This window comes from Oncorhynchus clarkii, chromosome 8 (genome assembly GCF_045791955.1).
Source record: "Oncorhynchus clarkii lewisi isolate Uvic-CL-2024 chromosome 8, UVic_Ocla_1.0, whole genome shotgun sequence".
In the NCBI taxonomy this organism is placed as follows: Eukaryota; Metazoa; Chordata; class Actinopteri; order Salmoniformes; family Salmonidae; genus Oncorhynchus; species Oncorhynchus clarkii.
In genome coordinates, this window is record NC_092154.1 from 5,904,438 (window position 1) to 5,924,116 (window position 19,679).

A 19,679-nucleotide genomic window follows, 5' to 3' on the forward strand; every position below is an offset into this window, starting at 1 on the left:
TCTGTTTAGCCTGTGAGTGATTTCTGTTCTGTTTAGCCTGTGAGTGATATCTGTTCTGTTTAGCCTGTGAGTGATATCTGTTCTGTTTAGCCTGTGAGTGATATCTGTTCTGTTTAGCCTGTGAGTGATTTCTGTTCTGTTTAGCCTGTGAGTGATTTCTGTTCTGTTTAGCCTGTGAGTGATTTCTGTTCTGTTTAGCCTGTGAGTGATTTCTGTTCTGTTTAGCCTGTGAGTGATATCTGTTCTGTTTAGCCTGTGAGTGATATCTGTTCTGTTTAGCCTGTGAGTGATATCTGTTCTGTTTAGCCTGTGAGTGATTTCTGTTCTGTTTAGCCTGTGAGTGATATCTGTTCTGTTTAGCCTGTGAGTGATTTCTGTTCTGTTTAGCCTGTGAGTGATTTCTGTTCTGTTTAGCCTGTGAGTGATTTCTGTTCTGTTTAGCCTGTGAGTGATATCTGTTCTGTTTAGCCTGTGAGTGATATCTGTTCTGTTTAGCCTGTGAGTGATATCTGTTCTGTTTAGCCTGTGAGTGATATCTGTTCTGTTTAGCCTGTGAGTGATATCTGTTCTGTTTAGCCTGTGAGTGATATCTGTTCTGTTTAGCCTGTGAGTGATATCTGTTCTGTTTAGCCTGTGAGTGATTTCTGTTCTGTTTAGCCTGTGAGTGATATCTGTTCTGTTTAGCCTGTGAGTGATATCTGTTCTGTTTAGCCTGTGAGTGATATCTGTTCTGTTTAGCCTGTGAGTGATATCTGTTCTGTTTAGCCTGTGAGTGATTTCTGTTCTGTTTAGCCTGTGAGTGATATCTGTTCTGTTTAGCCTGTGAGTGATATCTGTTCTGTTTAGCCTGTGAGTGATTTCTGTTCTGTTTAGCCTGTGAGTGATTTCTGTTCTGTTTAGCCTGTGAGTGATATCTGTTCTGTTTAGCCTGTGAGTGATATCTGTTCTGTTTAGCCTGTGAGTGATTTCTGTTCTGTTTAGCCTGTGAGTGATATCTGTTCTGTTTAGCCTGTGAGTGATTTCTGTTCTGTTTAGCCTGTGAGTGATTTCTGACTGTGTGACCTGAAGTGAATTTTGGGTTATTCAATTATATTATTAAATGTTGGCATGTTAGTCTCTTTGGATGAATGCGTCTTCTAAATGACATTTCAAATTATTCAGGCTTCTATTGTTCTTCTTTTTTCTTGCTCATACATCCCCTTCTGAAGCACCTGGCCTGTATGTCAGGTATGTAAAGTGTGTGTGTGTGTGTTGGGTTTGTAGTGTGTGTGTGTGTGTGTGTGTGTTGGGTTTGTAGTGTGTGTGTTGGGTTTGTTGTGTGTTGGGTTTGTAGTGTGTGTGTGTGTTGGGTTTGTAGTGTGTGTGTGTGTGTGTTGGGTTTGTAGTGTGTGTGTGTGTTGGGTTTGTAGTGTGTGTGTGTGTTGGGTTTGTAGTGTGTGTGTGTTGGGTTTGTAGTGTGTGTGTGTGTGTGTGTGTGTGTGTGTGTGTGTTGGGTTTGTAGTGTGTGTGTGTGTTGGGTTTGTAGTGTGTGTGTGTGTGTGTGTTGGGTTTGTAGTGTGTGTGTGTGTGTTGGGTTTGTAGTGTGTGTGTGTGTGTGTTGGGTTTGTAGTGTGTGTGTGTGTGTGTGTGTGTTGGGTTTGTAGTGTGTGTGTGTGTTGGGTTTGTAGTGTGTGTGTGTTGGGTTTGTGTGTGTTGGGGTTGTAGTGTGTGTGTGTGTGTGTGTGTGTGTGTGTGTGTGTTGGGTTTGTAGTGTGTGTGTGTGTGTGGGTTTGTAGTGTGTGTGTGTGTGTTGGGTTTGTAGTGTGTGTGTGTGTGTGGGTTTGTAGTGTGTGTGTGTGTGTTGGGTTTGTTGTGTGTGTGTGTGTGTTGGGTTTGTAGTTTGTGTGTGTGTGTGTGTTGGGTTTGTAGCGTGTGTGTGTGTTGGGTTTGTAGTGTGTGTGTGTTGGGTTTGTAGTGTGTGTGTGTGTGTGTGTGTGTTGGGTTTGTAGTGTGTGTGTGTGTGTGTGTGTTGGGTTTGTAGTGTGTGTGTGTGTGTGTGTTGGGTTTGTGTGTGTTGGGTTTGTAGTGTGTGTGTGTGTGTTGGGTTTGTAGTATGTGTGTGTGTGTGTTGGGTTTGTAGTATGTGTGTGTGTGTGTTGGGTTTGTAGTGTGTGTGTGTGTGTGTGTGTTGGGTTTGTAGTGTGTGTGTGTGTGTTGGGTTTGTAGTGTGTGTGTGTGTGTGTTGGGTTTGTAGTGTGTGTGTGTGTGTTGGGTTTGTTGTGTGTGTGTGTGTGTGTGTGTTGGGTTTGTAGTGTGTGTGTGTGTTGGGTTTGTAGTGTGTGTGTGTTGGGTTTGTAGTGTGTGTGTGTGTTGGGTTTGTAGTGTGTGTGTGTGTTGGGTTTGTTGTGTGTGTGTGTGTTGGGTTTGTTGTGTGTGTGTGTGTGTGTGTGTTGGGTTTGTAGTTTGTGTGTGTGTGTGTTGGGTTTGGTGTGTGTGTGTGTGTGTTGGGTTTGTAGTGTGTGTGTGTGTTGGGTTTGTAGTGTGTGTGTGTTGGGTTTGTAGTGTGTGTGTGTGTGTGTGTTGGGTTTGTAGTGTGTGTGTGTGTGTTGGGTTTGTGTGTGTTGGGTTTGTAGTTTGTGTGTGTGTGTGTGTTGGGTTTGTAGTGTGTGTGTGTGTGTGTTGGGTTTGTGTGTGTTGGGTTTGTAGTGTGTGTGTGTGTGTGTTGGGTTTGTAGTGTGTGTGTGTGTGTGTGTGTGTTGGGTTTGTAGTGTGTGTGTGTGTGTTGAGTTTGTAGTGTGTGTGTGTTGGGTTTGTAGTGTGTGTGTGTTGGGTTTGTAGTGTGTGTGTGTTGGGTTTGTAGTGTGTGTGTGTGTGTGTGTGTTGGGTTTGTTGTGTGTGTGTGTGTTGGGTTTGTAGTTTGTGTGTGTGTGTGTTGGGTTTGTAGTGTGTGTGTGTTGGGTTTGTAGTGTGTGTGTGTGTGTTGGGTTTGTAGTGTGTGTGTGTGTGTTGGGTTTGTAGTGTGTGTGTGTGTGTTGGGTTTGTAGTGTGTGTGTGTGTTGGGTTTGTAGTGTGTGTTGGGTTTGTAGTGTGTGTGTGTGTTGGGTTTGTAGTGTGTGTGTTGGGTTTGTAGTGTGTGTGTGTGTGTGTGTGAGAGGTTTGTAGTGTGTGTGTGTGTTGGCGCATAGGTACGCCTGTCCACTTGGGATGTAATTTAGGCTTTTACCATGAACATACGAAACATTGACAAAGAGAGAATTGGTAGACTTGACTTTATAGTTCCAGAACTTTCCCTCCAGAGGAGATTGTAGAATGTCTGTCATTGTGAGAACATGCTGAAAAGAGGTACTTGTTTAGGTACTTTGTTTTAGCATTCTATAAACAGTAAACGCCTCAATACAGTTTTGGACAACACATCGATTTTATTAAGTGTGCTTTCTGACTTTGAAAAGTTAGGGGAGCGCTCTGAGTGGGAGAAGGGCTGCGTTCTGTAGGAAGTGACCCGTTCCTACAGACAGGAAATGTGTCAGCACGAAGACCTCTCTCTTTGCCTCTCTCTCTCTCCACTCTCGTCTGTCTGTATTTCTGTGTCACCCCCGCTTTCTGTTTATCCCATACCCTCTGTTTTGTTTCTCATAACAGGCACAGACACGCAAAGCAGATATTTTTGCCAATGGCCAAGGAGGAACTGTTTCAGCACTGAAACAGGCTGGTTTAACTGATTTATTGCTGACACGTGTAGGAGTGGCCGCAGGGAGCCGTGTCATCAGGGTGTGACATACAAGTCACCCGATCAGAGGGCCCGGTCACGAGTTGTAGACTGAAACACAACGGATAAAAACACCATTGTCTTTTTTGCTGGTGGGGAGTGGTTATTATGCTCATTGTGAAAAACAAAAGGATATTTGTAATGACATTCTCTAGTAGTACTGTAGTTAGGTTAACACCATTCTATAGTTGTACTGTAGTTAGGTTAACACCATTCTCTAGTTGTACTGTAGTGAGGTTAACACCATTCTCTAGTTGTACTGTAGTGAGGTTAACACCATTCTCTAGTTGTACTGTAGTTAGGTTAACACCATTCTCTAGTTGTACTGTAGTTAGGTTAACACCATTCTCTAGTTGTACTGTGAGGTTAACACCATTCTCTAGTTGTACTGTAGTGAGGTTAACACCATTCTCTAGTTGTACTGTAGTTAGGTTAACACCATTCTCTAGTTGTACTGTAGTGAGGTTAACACCATTCTCTAGTTGTACTGTAGTGAGGTTAACACCATTCTGTAGTTGTACTGTAGTGAGGTTAACGCCATTCTCTAGTTGTACTGTAGTTAGGTTAACGCCATTCTCTAGTTGTACTGTAGTTAGGTTAACACCATTCTCTAGTTGTACTGTAGTTAGGTTAACACCATTCTCTAGTTGTACTGTGAGGTTAACACCATTCTCTAGTTGTACTGTAGTGAGGTTAACACCATTCTCTAGTTGTACTGTAGTTAGGTTAACACCATTCTCTAGTTGTACTGTAGTGAGGTTAACACCATTCTCTAGTTGTACTGTAGTGAGGTTAACACCATTCTCTAGTTGTACTGTAGTTAGGTTAACACCATTCTCTAGTTGTACTGTAGTGAGGTTAACACCATTCTCTAGTTGTACTGTAGTGAGGTTAACACCATTCTCTAGTTGTACTGTAGTGAGGTTAACACCATTCTCTAGTTGTACTGTAGTGAGGTTAACACCATTCTCTAGTTGTACTGTAGTTAGGTTAACACCATTCTCTAGTTGTACTGTAGTTAGGTTAACACCATTCTCTAGTTGTACTGTGAGGTTAACACCATTCTCTAGTTGTACTGTAGTGAGGTTAACACCATTCTCTAGTTGTACTGTAGTGAGGTTAACACCATTCTCTAGTTGTACTGTGAGGTTAACACCATTCTCTAGTTGTACTGTAGTGAGGTTAACGCCATTCTCTAGTTGTACTGTAGTTAGGTTAACGCCATTCTCTAGTTGTACTGTAGTTAGGTTAACACCATTCTCTAGTTGTACTGTAGTGAGGTTAACACCATTCTCTAGTTGTACTGTAGTGAGGTTAACACCATTCTCTAGTTGTACTGTAGTTAGGTTAACACCATTCTCTAGTTGTACTGTAGTGAGGTTAACACCATTCTCTAGTTGTACTGTAGTGAGGTTAACACCATTCTCTAGTTGTACTGTAGTTAGGTTAACGCCATTCTCTAGTTGTACTGTAGTTAGGTTAATGCCATTCTGTAGTTGTACTGTAGTGAGGTTAACGCCATTCTCTAGTTGTACTGTAGTGAGGTTAACATCATTCTCTAGTTGTACTGTAGTGAGGTTAACACCATTCTCTAGTAGTACTGTAGTTAGGTTAACACCATTCTCTAGTTGTACTGTAGTGAGGTTAACACCATTCTCTAGTTGTACTGTAGTGAGGTTAACACCATTCTCTAGTTGTACTGTAGTGAGGTTAACACCATTCTCTAGTTGTACTGTAGTGAGGTTAACACCATTCTCTAGTTGTACTGTAGTTAGGTTAACGCCATTCTCTAGTTGTACTGTAGTTAGGTTAATGCCATTCTATAGTTGTACTGTAGTTAGGTTAACACCATTCTCTAGTTGTACTGTAGTTAGGTTAACACCATTCTCTAGTTGTACTGTAGTGAGGTTAACTCCATTCTCTAGTTGTACTGTAGTGAGGTTAACACCATTCTCTAGTTGTACTGTAGTGAGGTTAACACCATTCTCTAGTTGTACTGTAGTGAGGTTAACACCATTCTCTAGTTGTACTGTAGTGAGGTTAACACCATTCTCTAGTTGTACTGTAGTTAGGTTAACACCATTCTCTAGTAGTACTGTAGTGAGGTTAACACCATTCTCTAGTTGTACTGTAGTGAGGTTAACACCATTCTCTAGTAGTACTGTAGTTAGGTTAACACCGTTCTCTAGTTGTACTGTAGTGAGATTAAACCTACAGGTATCTAGTTAGTGCAGCCTAATTAAGGCTCTTCTGCCCTTGTGTCATTCTTGTTTTGCTCTACCTACAGATGTAGGATCTTAATTTGATCACCCTGTTGCAGGAGAACTTTCCTGCAATGCAGTGTGTATTTGAGGTTTGGAAAGGATTCTGAAGTAGGGCTGCACGCTTCAGACAAAATATCGAATTGCAATTTGTTTTGGCCAGATATTGCGATTTTCAAACACTTTTCAAACACTCAAACGTGGACGGACATTTTTTTTTCACGGTGCAATTATCGGTTGACATATAGCTGAAATACAGTACCAGTCAAAGTTAGGACGCACCTACTCATTCCAGGGTTTGTCTTTATTTGTACTATTTTCTACATTGTAGAATAATAGTGAAGACATCAAAACTATGAAATAACACATATGGAACCATGTAGTAACCAAAAAAGTGTTAAACAAATCAAAATATATTTAACATTTGAGATTCTTCAAAAGTAGCCACCCTTTGCCTTGATGACAGCTTTGTACACTCTTGGCATTCTCTCAACCAGCTTCATGAGTTATTCACCTGGAATGCATTTCAATTAACAGGTGTGCCTTGTTAAAAGTGAATTTGTTGAATTTCTTTCCTTCTTAATGCAATTGAGCCTATCAGTTGTGTTGTAACAAGGTAGTGGGTGGTATACTGAAGATAGCCCTATTTAGTAAAAGACCCATGTCCATATTATGGCAAGAACAGCTCAAATGAGAAATGACAATCCATCATTACCTTAAGACACGGAGGTCAGTCAATACGGAAAATGTCAAGAACTTTGAAAGTTTCTTCAAGTGCAGTTGCAAAAACCATCAAGCGCTATGATGAAACTGGCTCTGAGGACCGCCACAGGAAAGGAAGACCCAGAGTTACCTCTGCTGCAGAGGACAAGTTCATTAGAGTTAACTGGGTCTCATGAGGACCTCCACAGGAAAGGAAGACCCATAGTTACCTATGCTGCAGAGGATTAGTTCATTAGAGTTAACTGGGTCTCATGAGGACCTCCACAGGAAAGGAAGACCCAGAGTTACCTCTGCTGCAGAGGATAAGTTCATTAGAGTTACCAGCCTCAGAAATGCCAGCTCAAATAAATGCTTCAGAGTTCAAGTAACAAACACATCTCAACATCAACTGTTCAGAGGAGACTGCGTGAATCAGGCCTTCATGGTTTAATTGCTGCAAAGGAACCGCTACTAACGGACACCAATGATAAGAAGAGACTTGCTTGGGCCAAAAAAACACTAGCAACGGACATTAGACCGGTGGAAATTTGTCCTTTTGGTCTGAGTCCAAATTTGAGATTTTGGGTTCCAACTTTCATGTCTTTGTGACGCAGAGTAGGTGAACGGATGATCTCCTCATGTGTGGTTCCCACTGTGAAGCTTGGAGGAGGAGGTGTGATGGTGTAGGTGTGCTTTGCTGGTGACACTGGGATTTATTTAGAATTCAAGGCACACTTAACCAGCATTGTTACCACCGCATTCTGCAGCGAGACGCCATCCCATCTGGTTTATGCTTAGTCCCACTATCATTTGTTTTTCAACAGGACAATGATCCCACACACCTCCAGGCTGTGTAAGGACTATTTGACCAAGCAGGAGAGTGATGGAGTGCTGCATCAGATGACCTGGCCTCCACAATCACCCGACCTCAACCGACTTGTGATGGTTTGGGATGAGTTGGAACGCAGAATGAAGGAAAAGCAACCAACAAGTCCTCAGCATATGTGGGAACTCCTTCAAGACTGTGGGAAAAGCATTCCAGGTGAAGCTGGTTGAGAGAATGCCAAGAGTGCGCAAAGCTGTCAAGGCAAAGGGTTGCTACTTTGAAGAATCTGAAATATGGCTATGGTCTTGGCTCTGAGTGTACTGTAGCTGAGGGTGCCAGTTCAGTGAGCACATTGTAGTTGACAGTACTTAGCAAAGAGTGCAATCCTGCTTGTCAAGACACCCCAGGGAAGACTATAGCTTAGAACAGGACACTCCTGCTGGTCAAGACACCCCAGAGAAGACTATAGCTTAGGACAGGACACTCCTGCTCGTTAAGACACCCCAGGGAATATTGTAGTTTAGAGATAATAACAAAGTATTCTGCACACAAAGACATCTGCTCTCTCAGGAGAATGGCAGCTGGAAGCTCCTGGCTGAGAACCTGCTCTCTAAGGAGAATGGCAGCTGGAAGCTCCTGGCTGAGAACCTGCTCTCTCCGGAGAATGGCAGCTGGAAGCTCTTGGCTGAGAACCTGCTCTCTCAGGAGAATGGCAGCTGGAAGCTCTTGGCTGAGAACCTGCTCTCTCAGGAGAATGGCAGCTGGAAGCAGGTCATAGATCAAGCAATTACAGCTCACCACTCCTGTCCACAGGCTTTTAGGCTTTCAGCTAGATGACAAAAACATTTCTCAGACCCAAAGGAATGTCACCTGTTGATTCTGATGGATGCATATCCTGTTTTGAGTTGAGAGATTCCCGATTACAAGACTTGAGGCGTAGCCTGTTAAAACAACTTCCAATATTTGCATGTTCATACATTAGTCTCTAGGCCTATATTCTCTCTATACATGGATGAAGGGCAGTTCTTAGGTTTGTTTATCTGTGTGTGTGTTTATCTGGAGGAGTACAGTAATTAATTTAGAAATTAGATGGGACAATTCCCTGCCACAGTGCGTTACCAAGGACACCAGGACACACTGAGATGAAAGAATAATCTGTTTATTCTTTAAGGCCTACACTACCGTTCCAGATTATTCCTTAATCTCAGTTTCATATACACCACCGTTCAAACATTTGGGTTCACTTAGAAATGTCCTTGTTTTTAAAAGAAAAGCAAAATAAAAATGTCCCATTGAAAATAACATCAAATTGATCAGAAATTCAGTGTATTTCCTCTGTCCAGTCTCATCGTCAACAGTGAAGAGGCGACTCCAGGATGCTGGTCCTCTAGGCAGAGTTCCTCTGTCCAGTGTCTTGTGTTCTCTTGCCCATCTTAATCTTTTCTTTTTATTGGCCAGTCTGAGATATGGCTTTTTCTTTGTAACTCTGCCTAGAAGGCCAGCATCCCGGAGTCGCCTCTTCACTGTTGACATTGAGACTGGTGTTTTGTGGGTACTATTTAATGAAGCTGCCTGTTGAGGACTTGTGAGGAGTCTGTTCCTTAAACTAGACACTGAAATGTGCTTGTCCTCTTGCTCAGTTGTGCACCAGGGCCTCCCACTCCTCTTTCTAATTCTGGTTAGAGCCAGTTTGCTCTGTTTTGTGAAGGGAGTAGTACACAGCGTTGTACGAGATCTTCAGTTTCTTGGCAATTTCTAGGATGGAATAGCCTTAATTTCTCAGAACAAGAATAGACTGACGAGTTTCAGAAAAAAGTTATTTGTTTCTGACCATTTTGAGCCTGTAATCGAACCCACAAATGCTGATGCTCTAGATACTCAACTAGTCTAAAGATCAATTAGCCTTTTTCAAATGATAAACTTGGATTAGCTAACACAACGTGGCATTGGAACACAGGAGGGATGGTTGCTGATAATGGGACTCTGTACGCCTATGTAGATATTCCATAAAAAATCAGCCGTTTCCAGCTACAATAGTCATTTACAACATTAACAATGTCTACACTGTATTTCTGATCAATTTGATGTTATTTTCATAAACAAAAAATGTGCTTTCCTTTCAAAAACAAGGACATTTCTGAGTGACCCCAAACGTTTGAACGGTAGTGTATATGAAACTGAGATTAAGGAATAATCTGGAACGGTTGTCTATATGAAGCTGAGATTAAGGAATAATCTCTGCAAAACCCACTCTGATTCATTCTTAAATATCGCGCTACACTCTTTTGATGGTATGTTACTGATATCTCTCTCCATCTCCCCTCCATCTTTCCATCTCTATATATCTCTCACCATCTCTCTCCATCTCCCCTTCCTCTTTCCGTGTCTCTCAATCTCTCCACCCCCCTCCCTCTCACCATTTCTCCATCCCCCCTCCCTCTCTCCATCTCTCTCACCATCTCTCCACCCCCCTTCCATCTCTCCATCCCCCCTCCCTCTCTCCATCTCTCACCATCTCTCCATCCCTCCCTCTCTCCATCTTTCTCCATCTCTCCATCCCCCCTCCATCTCTCCATCTCTCTCCATCCCCCCTCCCTCTCTCTTCAGTGTTCCAGGAGCGTCCGGAGCTCCCTCCCACCCAGGCTCAGGCCACAGCTCGCTGCATCCCTCCTGAACAGTACTCCTACACAGCCTCCATCCTCAGGCTGCTCCGAAACAAACCCTTCCTCCTCCTCATCCTCACATACGGTTAGTACACCTCCCTGGTAATCACTATTGTAACTATTGAACCCGAGCCAAGACAAACCATTCCAAACTGAGCTGAGCCAAGCCGTACTGGGCTGAACCAGGTATTTTGGGGGGGTGTCTTCAATACCTGGTGACCTGCCGTTCTATTACAAGGGAAGAAGGTTATTCTTGAGTCAGGAAGAAGCGTGATAAGGTGGTAGGTTATAAAAGTCTGATAATGATCAATATCGGTCTGATCTACCACACTAGACAACCAGTTGAGTCTTAGTTGTCAGGAGGTTATTGGTGCGTTCGGATGGTACTCAGGAACTCCTACCCTCCACTTGATTGATTGTATGGGTTAACCTAGCTACATGTTTGTTACTCTCTTTATGTCCGAAAGGTGAAAGGTCAGTGATGAAACGTCACCATCTGGTGTACCATCATTCTGGCCTGGGTTTTCCCCCACTAGGAAGGCCATTCTAGTGGTTATTTCCCGAATTGGGAACTTGCCTCTCCAAGTTTCTGATTTTAGTATCCGACACACCATGTTTCTCCCCCTGCATCACAGGTACACCGTTAATGTATTATCCTATGGGAAAGGACTCTGCGCTGGCTAGGACGCTATTGGCTGTCCCCAAACAGACGCCATTGGCTGTCCCCAAACAGACGCCATTGGCTGTCCCCAAACAGACGCCATTGGCTGTCCCCAAACAGACGCCATTGGCTGTCCCCAAACAGACGCCATTGGCTGTCCCCAAACAGAGGAAGTGTTATGCTCTCATGTTCCTTTCATTATTTTTGATCTAATCACAGTCTCATGAATTCATGTCGGGCTTATTGCCTGTTTAACACGGCGATGTTACACGTTGTTGACCCGAAAGGTTAAACAGTTATTGATAATTCAATTATTAACATAGGCTAAATGTATTTTGGTCTGTAGTAGTGCACCATATAGGGAATAGTATCAGCTTGGTTCTGTCTCCTCTCTCTAACCTCTCTGACATGGGATAGGGTCGTTAGCTGGGCCAGGTGAATAATGGTGTACTTGTTGTGTACTAGGACATTTAACTAAACTGCTAAGGCCATGGTGTGTGTGTGTGTGAGGCTGTCTCTCTCTACGCTGTGTGTGAGGCTGTCTCTCTCTCTACGCTGTGTGTGAGGCTGTCTCTCTCTCTACGCTGTGTGTGAGGCTGTCTCTCTCTCTACGCTGTGTGTGAGGCCGTCTCTCTCTCTACGCTGTGTGTGTGAGGCCGTCTCTCTCTCTACGCTGTGTGTGTGTGTGTGTGAGGCCGTCTCTCTCTCTACGCTGTGTGTGTGTGTGTGAGGCCGTCTCTCTCTCTACGCTGTGTGTGTGTGTGTGAGGCCGTCTCTCTCTCTACGCTGTGTGTGTGTGTGTGAGGCCGTCTCTCTCTCTACGCTGTGTGTGTGTGTGAGGCCGTCTCTCTCTCTACACTGTGTGTGTGTGTGTGTGAGGCCGTCTCTCTCTCTCTACGCTGTGTGTGTGTGTGAGGCCGTCTCTCTCTCTACGCTGTGTGTGTGTGTGAGGCCGTCTCTCTCTCTCTACGCTGTGTGTGTGTGTGAGGCCGTCTCTCTCTCTACGCTGTGTGTGTGTGTGTGAGGCCGTCTCTCTCTCTACGCTGTGTGTGTGTGTGTGTGTGTGAGGCCGTCTCTCTCTCTACGCTGTGTGTGTGTGTGTGTGAGGCCGTCTCTCTCTCTACGCTGTGTGTGTGTGTGTGTGAGGCCGTCTCTCTCTCTACGCTGTGTGTGTGTGTGTGTGTGAGGCCGTCTCTTTCTCTACGCTGTGTGTGTGTGTGAGGACGTCTCTCTCTCTACGCTGTGTGTGTGTGTGAGGCCGTCTCTCTCTCTACGCTGTGTGTGTGTGTGAGGACGTCTCTCTCTCTACGTTGTGTGTGTGTGTGAGGCCGTCTCTCTCTCTACGCTGTGTGTGTGTGTGTGTGTGAGGCCGTCTCTCTCTCTACGCTGTGTGTGTGTGAGGACGTCTCTCTCTACGCTGTGTGTGTGTGTGAGGACGTCTCTCTCTCTACGCTGTGTGTGTGTGTGAGGACGTCTCTCTCTCTACGCTGTGTGTGTGTGTGAGGCCGTCTCTCTCTCTACGCTGTGTGTGTGAGGCCGTCTCTCTCTCTATGCTGTGTGTGTGTGTGTGAGACCGTCTCGCTCTTTACGCTGTGTGTGTGAGGCCGTCTCCTCATGGTAATTTACAGTGAGTTTCAAGATTGTGGAAGACAATTTTCACCATTTTAAAATGCACCTTTTTTATAATAAAAGCTGAACACGCATAATCTTATTTGTGGTCACTTTAGATAATGGTGTTTTCCTGCTGAAGGAACATTTGTAGTTATAGCCTTCTGCCGTGTGAGCATTGCTGCGCTTGTAAATGTGAAGAAAATAACCTAATAGTTTATCAAAAAATTTTTGGTAAACGTTCTGATCTCAATCAATTAATAAAATGTATTTATAAAGCCCTTCTTACGTCAGCTGATATCACAAAGTGCTGTACAGAAATACCCAGCCTAAAACCCCAAACAGCAACTAATTCAGGTGTAGAAGCATCTGTTGCGTTAGCCTCATTGCGTAAAAAAAATGTTTTTGGGATGTTAGTGCTTGTATATATTTGGGCTCTATCACATCCCACCACTGTCCCAGACTATGCATGGAATATTTATTTCTCGCACAGAATAGGTCAACTTTTGTACTATGGGGGATAGAAGATTGACAGAGGCTAGTGTTTTTTGCTGTTCGTTAGTCCTACTCATCTTAGTTGGCTGTCGAAAAGTATATGTGGACAGTTCTTCCAATATCTTCAATATGCGCCTCGGAATTGGATAAGGATGCGTTCCCGATGTGTCTGTCTTCACTTGTAGCCTGTGAGAAAGACCCGATCACATGATGCAGAGCCGTGTGAGTGGGAGGTGCTTCGGAGCAGGCAGCACTCAGGGAGAAGGCCTGCAAAAGGCATGTATCAAGAAGCTTCTCAGATGATATATTTTTTTTTATTAAGTACATAGGAGGACCTATTTAATTAACATCAACACATTTTTAGTATCTCCTGGCTTCCACACGCAGCCTTACAAGCCACTGATGCAGACCTTTGGAACTTCAACATTTTTTTTAAAAGTCTAATAAAACCATGTTTTAATAAAACACCTTCACAATAAATCCATTAAGGTCTAAAGAGACATGATTTGAAGAAAACGTAATCCATTCCAGTTGTCCTGATCTGGCTAGGCCGTATGCCTGTGGGCTACGCTAGTTCATTTAACAGACAAGCTTAGAATTCAGCGGCGTTATTTTTATACTCTCTTATAGTATGAAGAATTACAATCGAACAAAGCTGAATAAAATAGGATATTTTCTCCAAACGATTTGGGGGGGGGGGGGAGTGTTGCACATGCAGCCACTCTGTGTTGAGAGGTTAACAAAGAAATAGGTCGAGTTAGGCTCTACACCCCTTGTAAAGCGGATTAACGCGCTTCATTTTAAGAAGTTATTTGGCCACTTTAGTTGTGATACAAACCTTATCAAAACAGAGGCCGATGAGCTAGGCAACATGAGAGGTGTGCGACTAGGATTATAAAAAAAGAAATAAAAAAAAGGCATTGTTTCTTGACTTGTGCTGGGCGTCATTCACAAGTGATAGGCTAATATTGTCACCCATCAGACTATTCTTGGTTTAATCTGGTCTTTTTCCATATACTAAATAATGTGTGACATTAGTTTGGATTTAGAATGGACCATTATCATGCACCTGTCTGAAACGGGGACAGGGGGAAAAATATGTGTCATCTCTGCACTTAAATGGCGAACGGAGGACACTTTTCCCGTGGTTCATTTGCATGCCAGCCAGGTAGAGTATACTCCTGTTGTAAAGAGAAGCAATGGGCTTACTATTAGGAAAGTTGAAAAATAAATATAGTAGGCCTAGCCTATAGAAAGCTAATGGGATGCTCCTCTTTTTAATAGAGGCCATCACTCTGTTTTCTCACGCAATTGCATAGCCTATAGAAATGTTGTGAGCTCATGGGCTCTCATGAAGTGTTTTGATTAGATTTTCCATTACATTTACATTGATGTCAGAGTGATTAGAGGGACAGTAGAGTGATGAGTACCAGGCATTTAGCAAGTTTAGTAGGCTACTACTGACCATCAGCAGCATCAGCGCTTGGAGAAGCCTAGTTACGTCACTAAACGATCACGTGGAACTTGACTGCAGTCATGACTCGTGACCGCCGGCTTGGTGGTAATACGATCACCGTACCAACCCTAACCACTACCTCTCTCTCTCCTGACTCACTGACCCCCCTTTGCCTCTGTTAATACTGTATCAACCACGGACGGGCGACCTACCTCTAACATCAACCCCTATTGGCTGCTCTCCGAGTGTGCCGAGTCCCTATTGGCTGTATCTCACCGTGTCTCTCGCCCACAGGACTGAACGTGGGCTGTTTCTATGCTGTTGGCACACTACTGAACCGCATGATCATCGAGCACTACCCTGTAAGTTCTACACTACCCTGTACACTACCCTGTAAGTTCTGCACTACCCTGTAAGTTCTGCACTACCCTGTAAGTCCTACACTACCCTGTACACTACCCTGTAAGTCCTGCACTACCCTGTAAGTCCTACACTACCCTGTAAGTCCTGCACTACCCTGTAAGTCCTGCACTACCCTGTAAGTCCTACACTACCCTGTACACTACCCTGTAAGTCCTGCACTACCCTGTAAGTCCTGCACTACCCTGTAAGTCCTGCACTACCCTGTAAGTCCTACACTACCCTGTAAGTCCTACACTACCCTGTAAGTCCTACACTACCCTGTAAGTCCTACACTACCCTGTAAGTCCTACACTGCCCTGTACACTACCCTGTAAGTCCTACACTACCCTGTAAGTCCTACACTACCCTGTACACTACCCTGTAAGTCCTGCACTACCCTGTAAGTCCTACACTATCCTGTACACTACCCTGTAAGTCCTACACTACCCTGTAAGTCCTGCACTACCCTGTACACTACCCTGTAAGTCCTGCACTACCCTGTAAGTCCTGCACTACCCTGTAAGTCCTACACTACCCTGTAAGTCCTACACTACCCTGTAAGTCCTACACTACCCTGTAAGTCCTACACTACCCTGTACACTACCCTGTAAGTCCTGCACTACCCTGTAAGTCCTACACTACCCTGTACACTACCCTGTAAGTCCTACACTACCCTGTAAGTCCTACACTACCCTGTAAGTCCTACACTACCCTGTACACTACCCTGTAAGTCCTGCACTACCCTGTAAGTCCTACACTACCCTGTAAGTCCTGCACTACCCTGTAAGTCCTACACTATCCTGTACACTACCCTGTAAGTCCTACACTACCCTGTAAGTCCTGCACTACCCTGTACACTACCCTGTAAGTCCTGCACTACCCTGTAAGTCCTACACTACCCTGTAAGTCCTACACTACCCTGTAAGTCCTACACTACCCTGTACACTACCCTGTAAGTCCTGCACTACCCTGTAAGTCCTACACTACCCTGTACACTACCATGTAAGTCCTGCACTACCCTGTAAGTCCTACACTACCCTGTACACTACCCTGTAAGTCCTACACTACCCTGTACACTACCCTGTAAGTTCTGCCCCTCTTTCCTGTGGACCACAGGAGGCTGCTGAAGGGAGGACGGCTCACAACAATGTCCTAGAATGGAGCAAATGGAATGACATATAACACCACCTTTGTATTTGTTACGATTCCACGAGCCCATCCTCCCCCATTAAGTTGCCACCAGCCTCCTGTGGTGTGTGTGTGTGTGTGTATATGCAATTAAGTTCTGACCTTGTTTGGCTCTACAGTGCAGTATGGGGACACTGGTACTAAGTTCTGACCCTGTTTGGCTCTACAGTGCAGTATGGGGACACTGGTACTATTCATTGAATACACTGGAACTACAGTTGGAGCATGTCTCATTTAGATCACAGTAGACACATTGTTGTCCTTCCCTCTTCTGCAGTACCCTATAGCGTGTCCCGATCGCTCTGCTCTTCAATGCAGCCTGTGGGCACTGAAACACTACAGTCAAAGACGCCATTGAAATACTGGAACAAGATTCATTTCAGTAACAATATAGACATTATGCCAAGTAGCCTACAGTAATATGGTGAACGATAAGGAGAGACTACAAAGTTATTTTGACTAGTCTCGAATACTACCCTCTAAGTCCTGATCTCTTCCCTGTATGTGGGGATATACAGACCCACATTGAAGCAGGAGCTACAGCAGGAACATTTACAGTAGACCCCACTCCAGACGTTATTGTCCTTCCCTCGTTACCGTACCCTGGAAGTCCTGATCCTCTTCCTGTGACCACTGTAACATGACTGTATTATTAGGTTAACGATGGAGACATTATTCTACAAGTATAGTAAAAGGTTAAAAGACATTACTGTAAGTCATTTGAACCAAGACTCTTACCCAACGCAGCCCTGTTGTTCACCCCTTACCCAACGCAGCCCTGTTGTTCACCCCTTACCCAACACAGCCCTGTTGTTCACCCCTTACCCAACGCAGCCCTGTTGTTCACCCCTTACCAAACGCAGCCCTGTTGTTCACCCCTTACCAAACGCAGCCCTGTTGTTCACCCCTTACCCAACGCAGCCCTGTTGTTCACCCCTTACCCAACGCAGCCCTGTTGTTCACCCCTTACCCAACGCAGCCCTGTTGTTCACCCCTTACCAAACGCAGCCCTGTTGTTCACCCCTTACCAAACGCAGCCCTGTTGTTCACCCCTTACCCAACGCAGCCCTGTTGTTCACCCCTTACCCAACACAGCCCTGTTGTTCACCCCTTACCCAACGCAGCCCTGTTGTTCACCCCTTACCCAACGCAGCCCTGTTGTTCACCCCTTACCCAACGCAGCCCTGTTGTTCACCCCTTACCCAACGCAGCCCTGTTGTTCACCCCTTACCCAACGCAGCCCTGTTGTTCACCCCTTACCCAACACAGCCCTGTTGTTCACCCCTTACCACCCTTGCCTTTGTCACTAGGTGGCAGTACATGGGGAGAGAGGGTTGTCACGACCCTCACCTGGTTGTCTAGGTCACTGATTATTACGGAACTCCCCTCACCTGGTTGTCTAGGTTCTTGATTATTAAGGAACTCCCCTCACCTGGTTGTCTAGGTCACTGATTATTAAGGAACTCCCCTCACCTGGTTGTCTAGGTCACTGGTTATTACGGAACTCTCCTCACCTGGTTGTCTAGGTCACTGATTATTAAGGAACTCCCCTCACCTGGTTGTCTAGGTCACTGATTATTAAGGAACTCCCCTCACCTGGTTGTCTAGGTCGTAATTGAAAGGAAAAACCAAAAACCTGCAAACACTCGGCCCTCTGTGGAGTTTGACCCGCTCGCTGTACAGCATCACATTTATCTCATTCCTTTGTTCAACACCGAAGACAGCTCAGAGAAACCTTTCCAGTATAGTCACCAGTTGGTTAGTGCAGGGATTCCCAATCTTTTTCACTCAGGCCCCCCTTTCCAAACAGTTTACACCCCTCTAGTTGGCGGAGAGAGAAAGTTTGCAGGTTTTTACATTTAATTCAATAATACACATTTTGCAATGGGTTGCAGATCATTTGCTGTTTTTTAAAGCAACATTTTCTTGCCATTCTACACACTTTGCAGTGTCTTATGTGTGTTCATGTGATATTTGAGTGACTCAAACATTACAACGAAATCTATGGGCTAAAAAAAGCTAGCTAAAAAAAACGTTAGCTGGGCGAGTTGATCTGGACATTACTGACCAGTTATAACCTGCTCTCTAAGGTCTCTAAGTAACATGACAAGAGGAACGGATGATGTACTACCCAATTTAGAAATTCTACTATTACAACTTTCAGGTGTAAGTTTAAAGCTGGACTGCGTTTTAAAAAATTGTGGGGGGGGTGCTTGCCATAGCCTTGCACCCCACAGTTTGGGAAGCACTGGGTTAGAGTAACATGCACTGTGGTAACCCTGAGACATGGGATGCGTCACAATGGCACAGAATTGGGTCCTACGTTTGACCAGAGCTTCTCACACACACTAACCTGTCTGCCTGCCTGCCTGCCTGCCTGCCTTGACAGTCTGTCTGTCTGTCTGTCTGTCTGTCTGTCTGTCATTCCCCCCCCCCCTCGCAGGGTGAAGAGTTGAATGCAGGGAGGATAGGTCTCACCATCGTTATCGCTGGCATGGTGGGGTCGCTGATCTGTGGTATCTGGCTGGACAGAACCAAAACATACAAGTAAGTCAAGTCTAGGTTGTTTAAACGTGCATTTATCATGGGCCACTACTAGGGTTGCAAAATTCTGGGAACTTTCAATAAATTCCCTGGTTTTCCAGAAATCCTGTTTGGAGAATTCCAGATTTCCTGCTCATTCCGGGAAATCTCCAACCGGGACTTCGGGAAAACCAGGGAATTTATTGAACGTTCCTGGAATTTTGCAACCCTGGTCACTATAGTGCACGTTACATCATTAAAGGAAGCGTCTGGGGGTCTGGGGGTCAGGGGGTCTGGGTGTCAGGGGGTCTGGGTGTCAGGGGGTCTGGGGGGTCAGGGGGACTGGGGGGTCAGGGGGACTGGGGGGTCAGGGGGACTGGGGGTCAGGGGGTCTGGGTGTCAGGGGGTCTGGGGGGGGTCAGGGGGACTGGGGGTCAGGGGGTCTGGGTGTCAGGGGGTCTGGGGGGACTGGGGGGTCAGGGGGACTGGGGGGTCAGGGGGTCTGGGTGTCAGGGGGTCTGGGGGGACTGGGGGTCTGGGGGGACTGGGGGGTCAGGGGGACTGGGCGTCTGGGGGACTGGGGGGTCTGGGTGTCAGGGGGTCTGGGTGTCAGGGGGTCTGGGGGGACTGGGGGGTCAGGGGGTCAGGGGGACTGGGGGTCAGGGGGACTGGGCGTCTGGGGGACTGGGGGGTCAGGGGGACTGGGGGGTCTGGGGGACTGGGTGTCATGGGGACTGGGGGACAGGGGACAAGGGGTCAGGGGGTCTGGGGATGCAGGGAAGTGGGATAATTTACAGTATTCCCATATGTTTCCTTGTCTAATTTCAAAACACTGTCTGGAACCAACCCAGTGGGCAAAGCTGGTTTCATTGATTTTTCAACCAGTTTTGAACGCTGGGGAAGGAAACTCACTGAGCAACTCTCACCAATGGACTTGTGTGACGCTATTGTCTTGGGTTCTGGACTGTCCGTGTTTTATCCTTTCATGTTGTTGTCCAGCTGTGTGAGACTTCCTTCTACTTGACTATGCAGGATGTTGATTAGCGTTGTTTCTTCTTCTCTGCTGGCCTTGTTTCATGTTGTTTGCTGTTTCCTGTCGTGTTTCCTGTATGTTTTGTTGTTTTTTTGTTTCATATTTGTTTCATGTTT

General features: G+C 45.3%; 1 protein-coding gene across 3 annotated transcripts in view; it reads left to right on the plus strand.

The window, feature by feature from the left end:
• Positions 1-19,679, plus strand: part of LOC139414889 (choline/ethanolamine transporter flvcr2b-like) — a 49,760-nt gene that overhangs the window by 12,113 nt on the left and 17,968 nt on the right. For all 3 annotated transcript variants that reach the window (XM_071162489.1, XM_071162490.1, XM_071162491.1), the window contains exons 3-5: positions 10,142-10,282; positions 14,712-14,779; positions 18,451-18,554. In XM_071162489.1, coding sequence (XP_071018590.1) covers positions 10,142-10,282; positions 14,712-14,779; positions 18,451-18,554 — 313 coding nt within the window. The remainder of the gene's footprint in view (positions 1-10,141; positions 10,283-14,711; positions 14,780-18,450; positions 18,555-19,679) is intronic.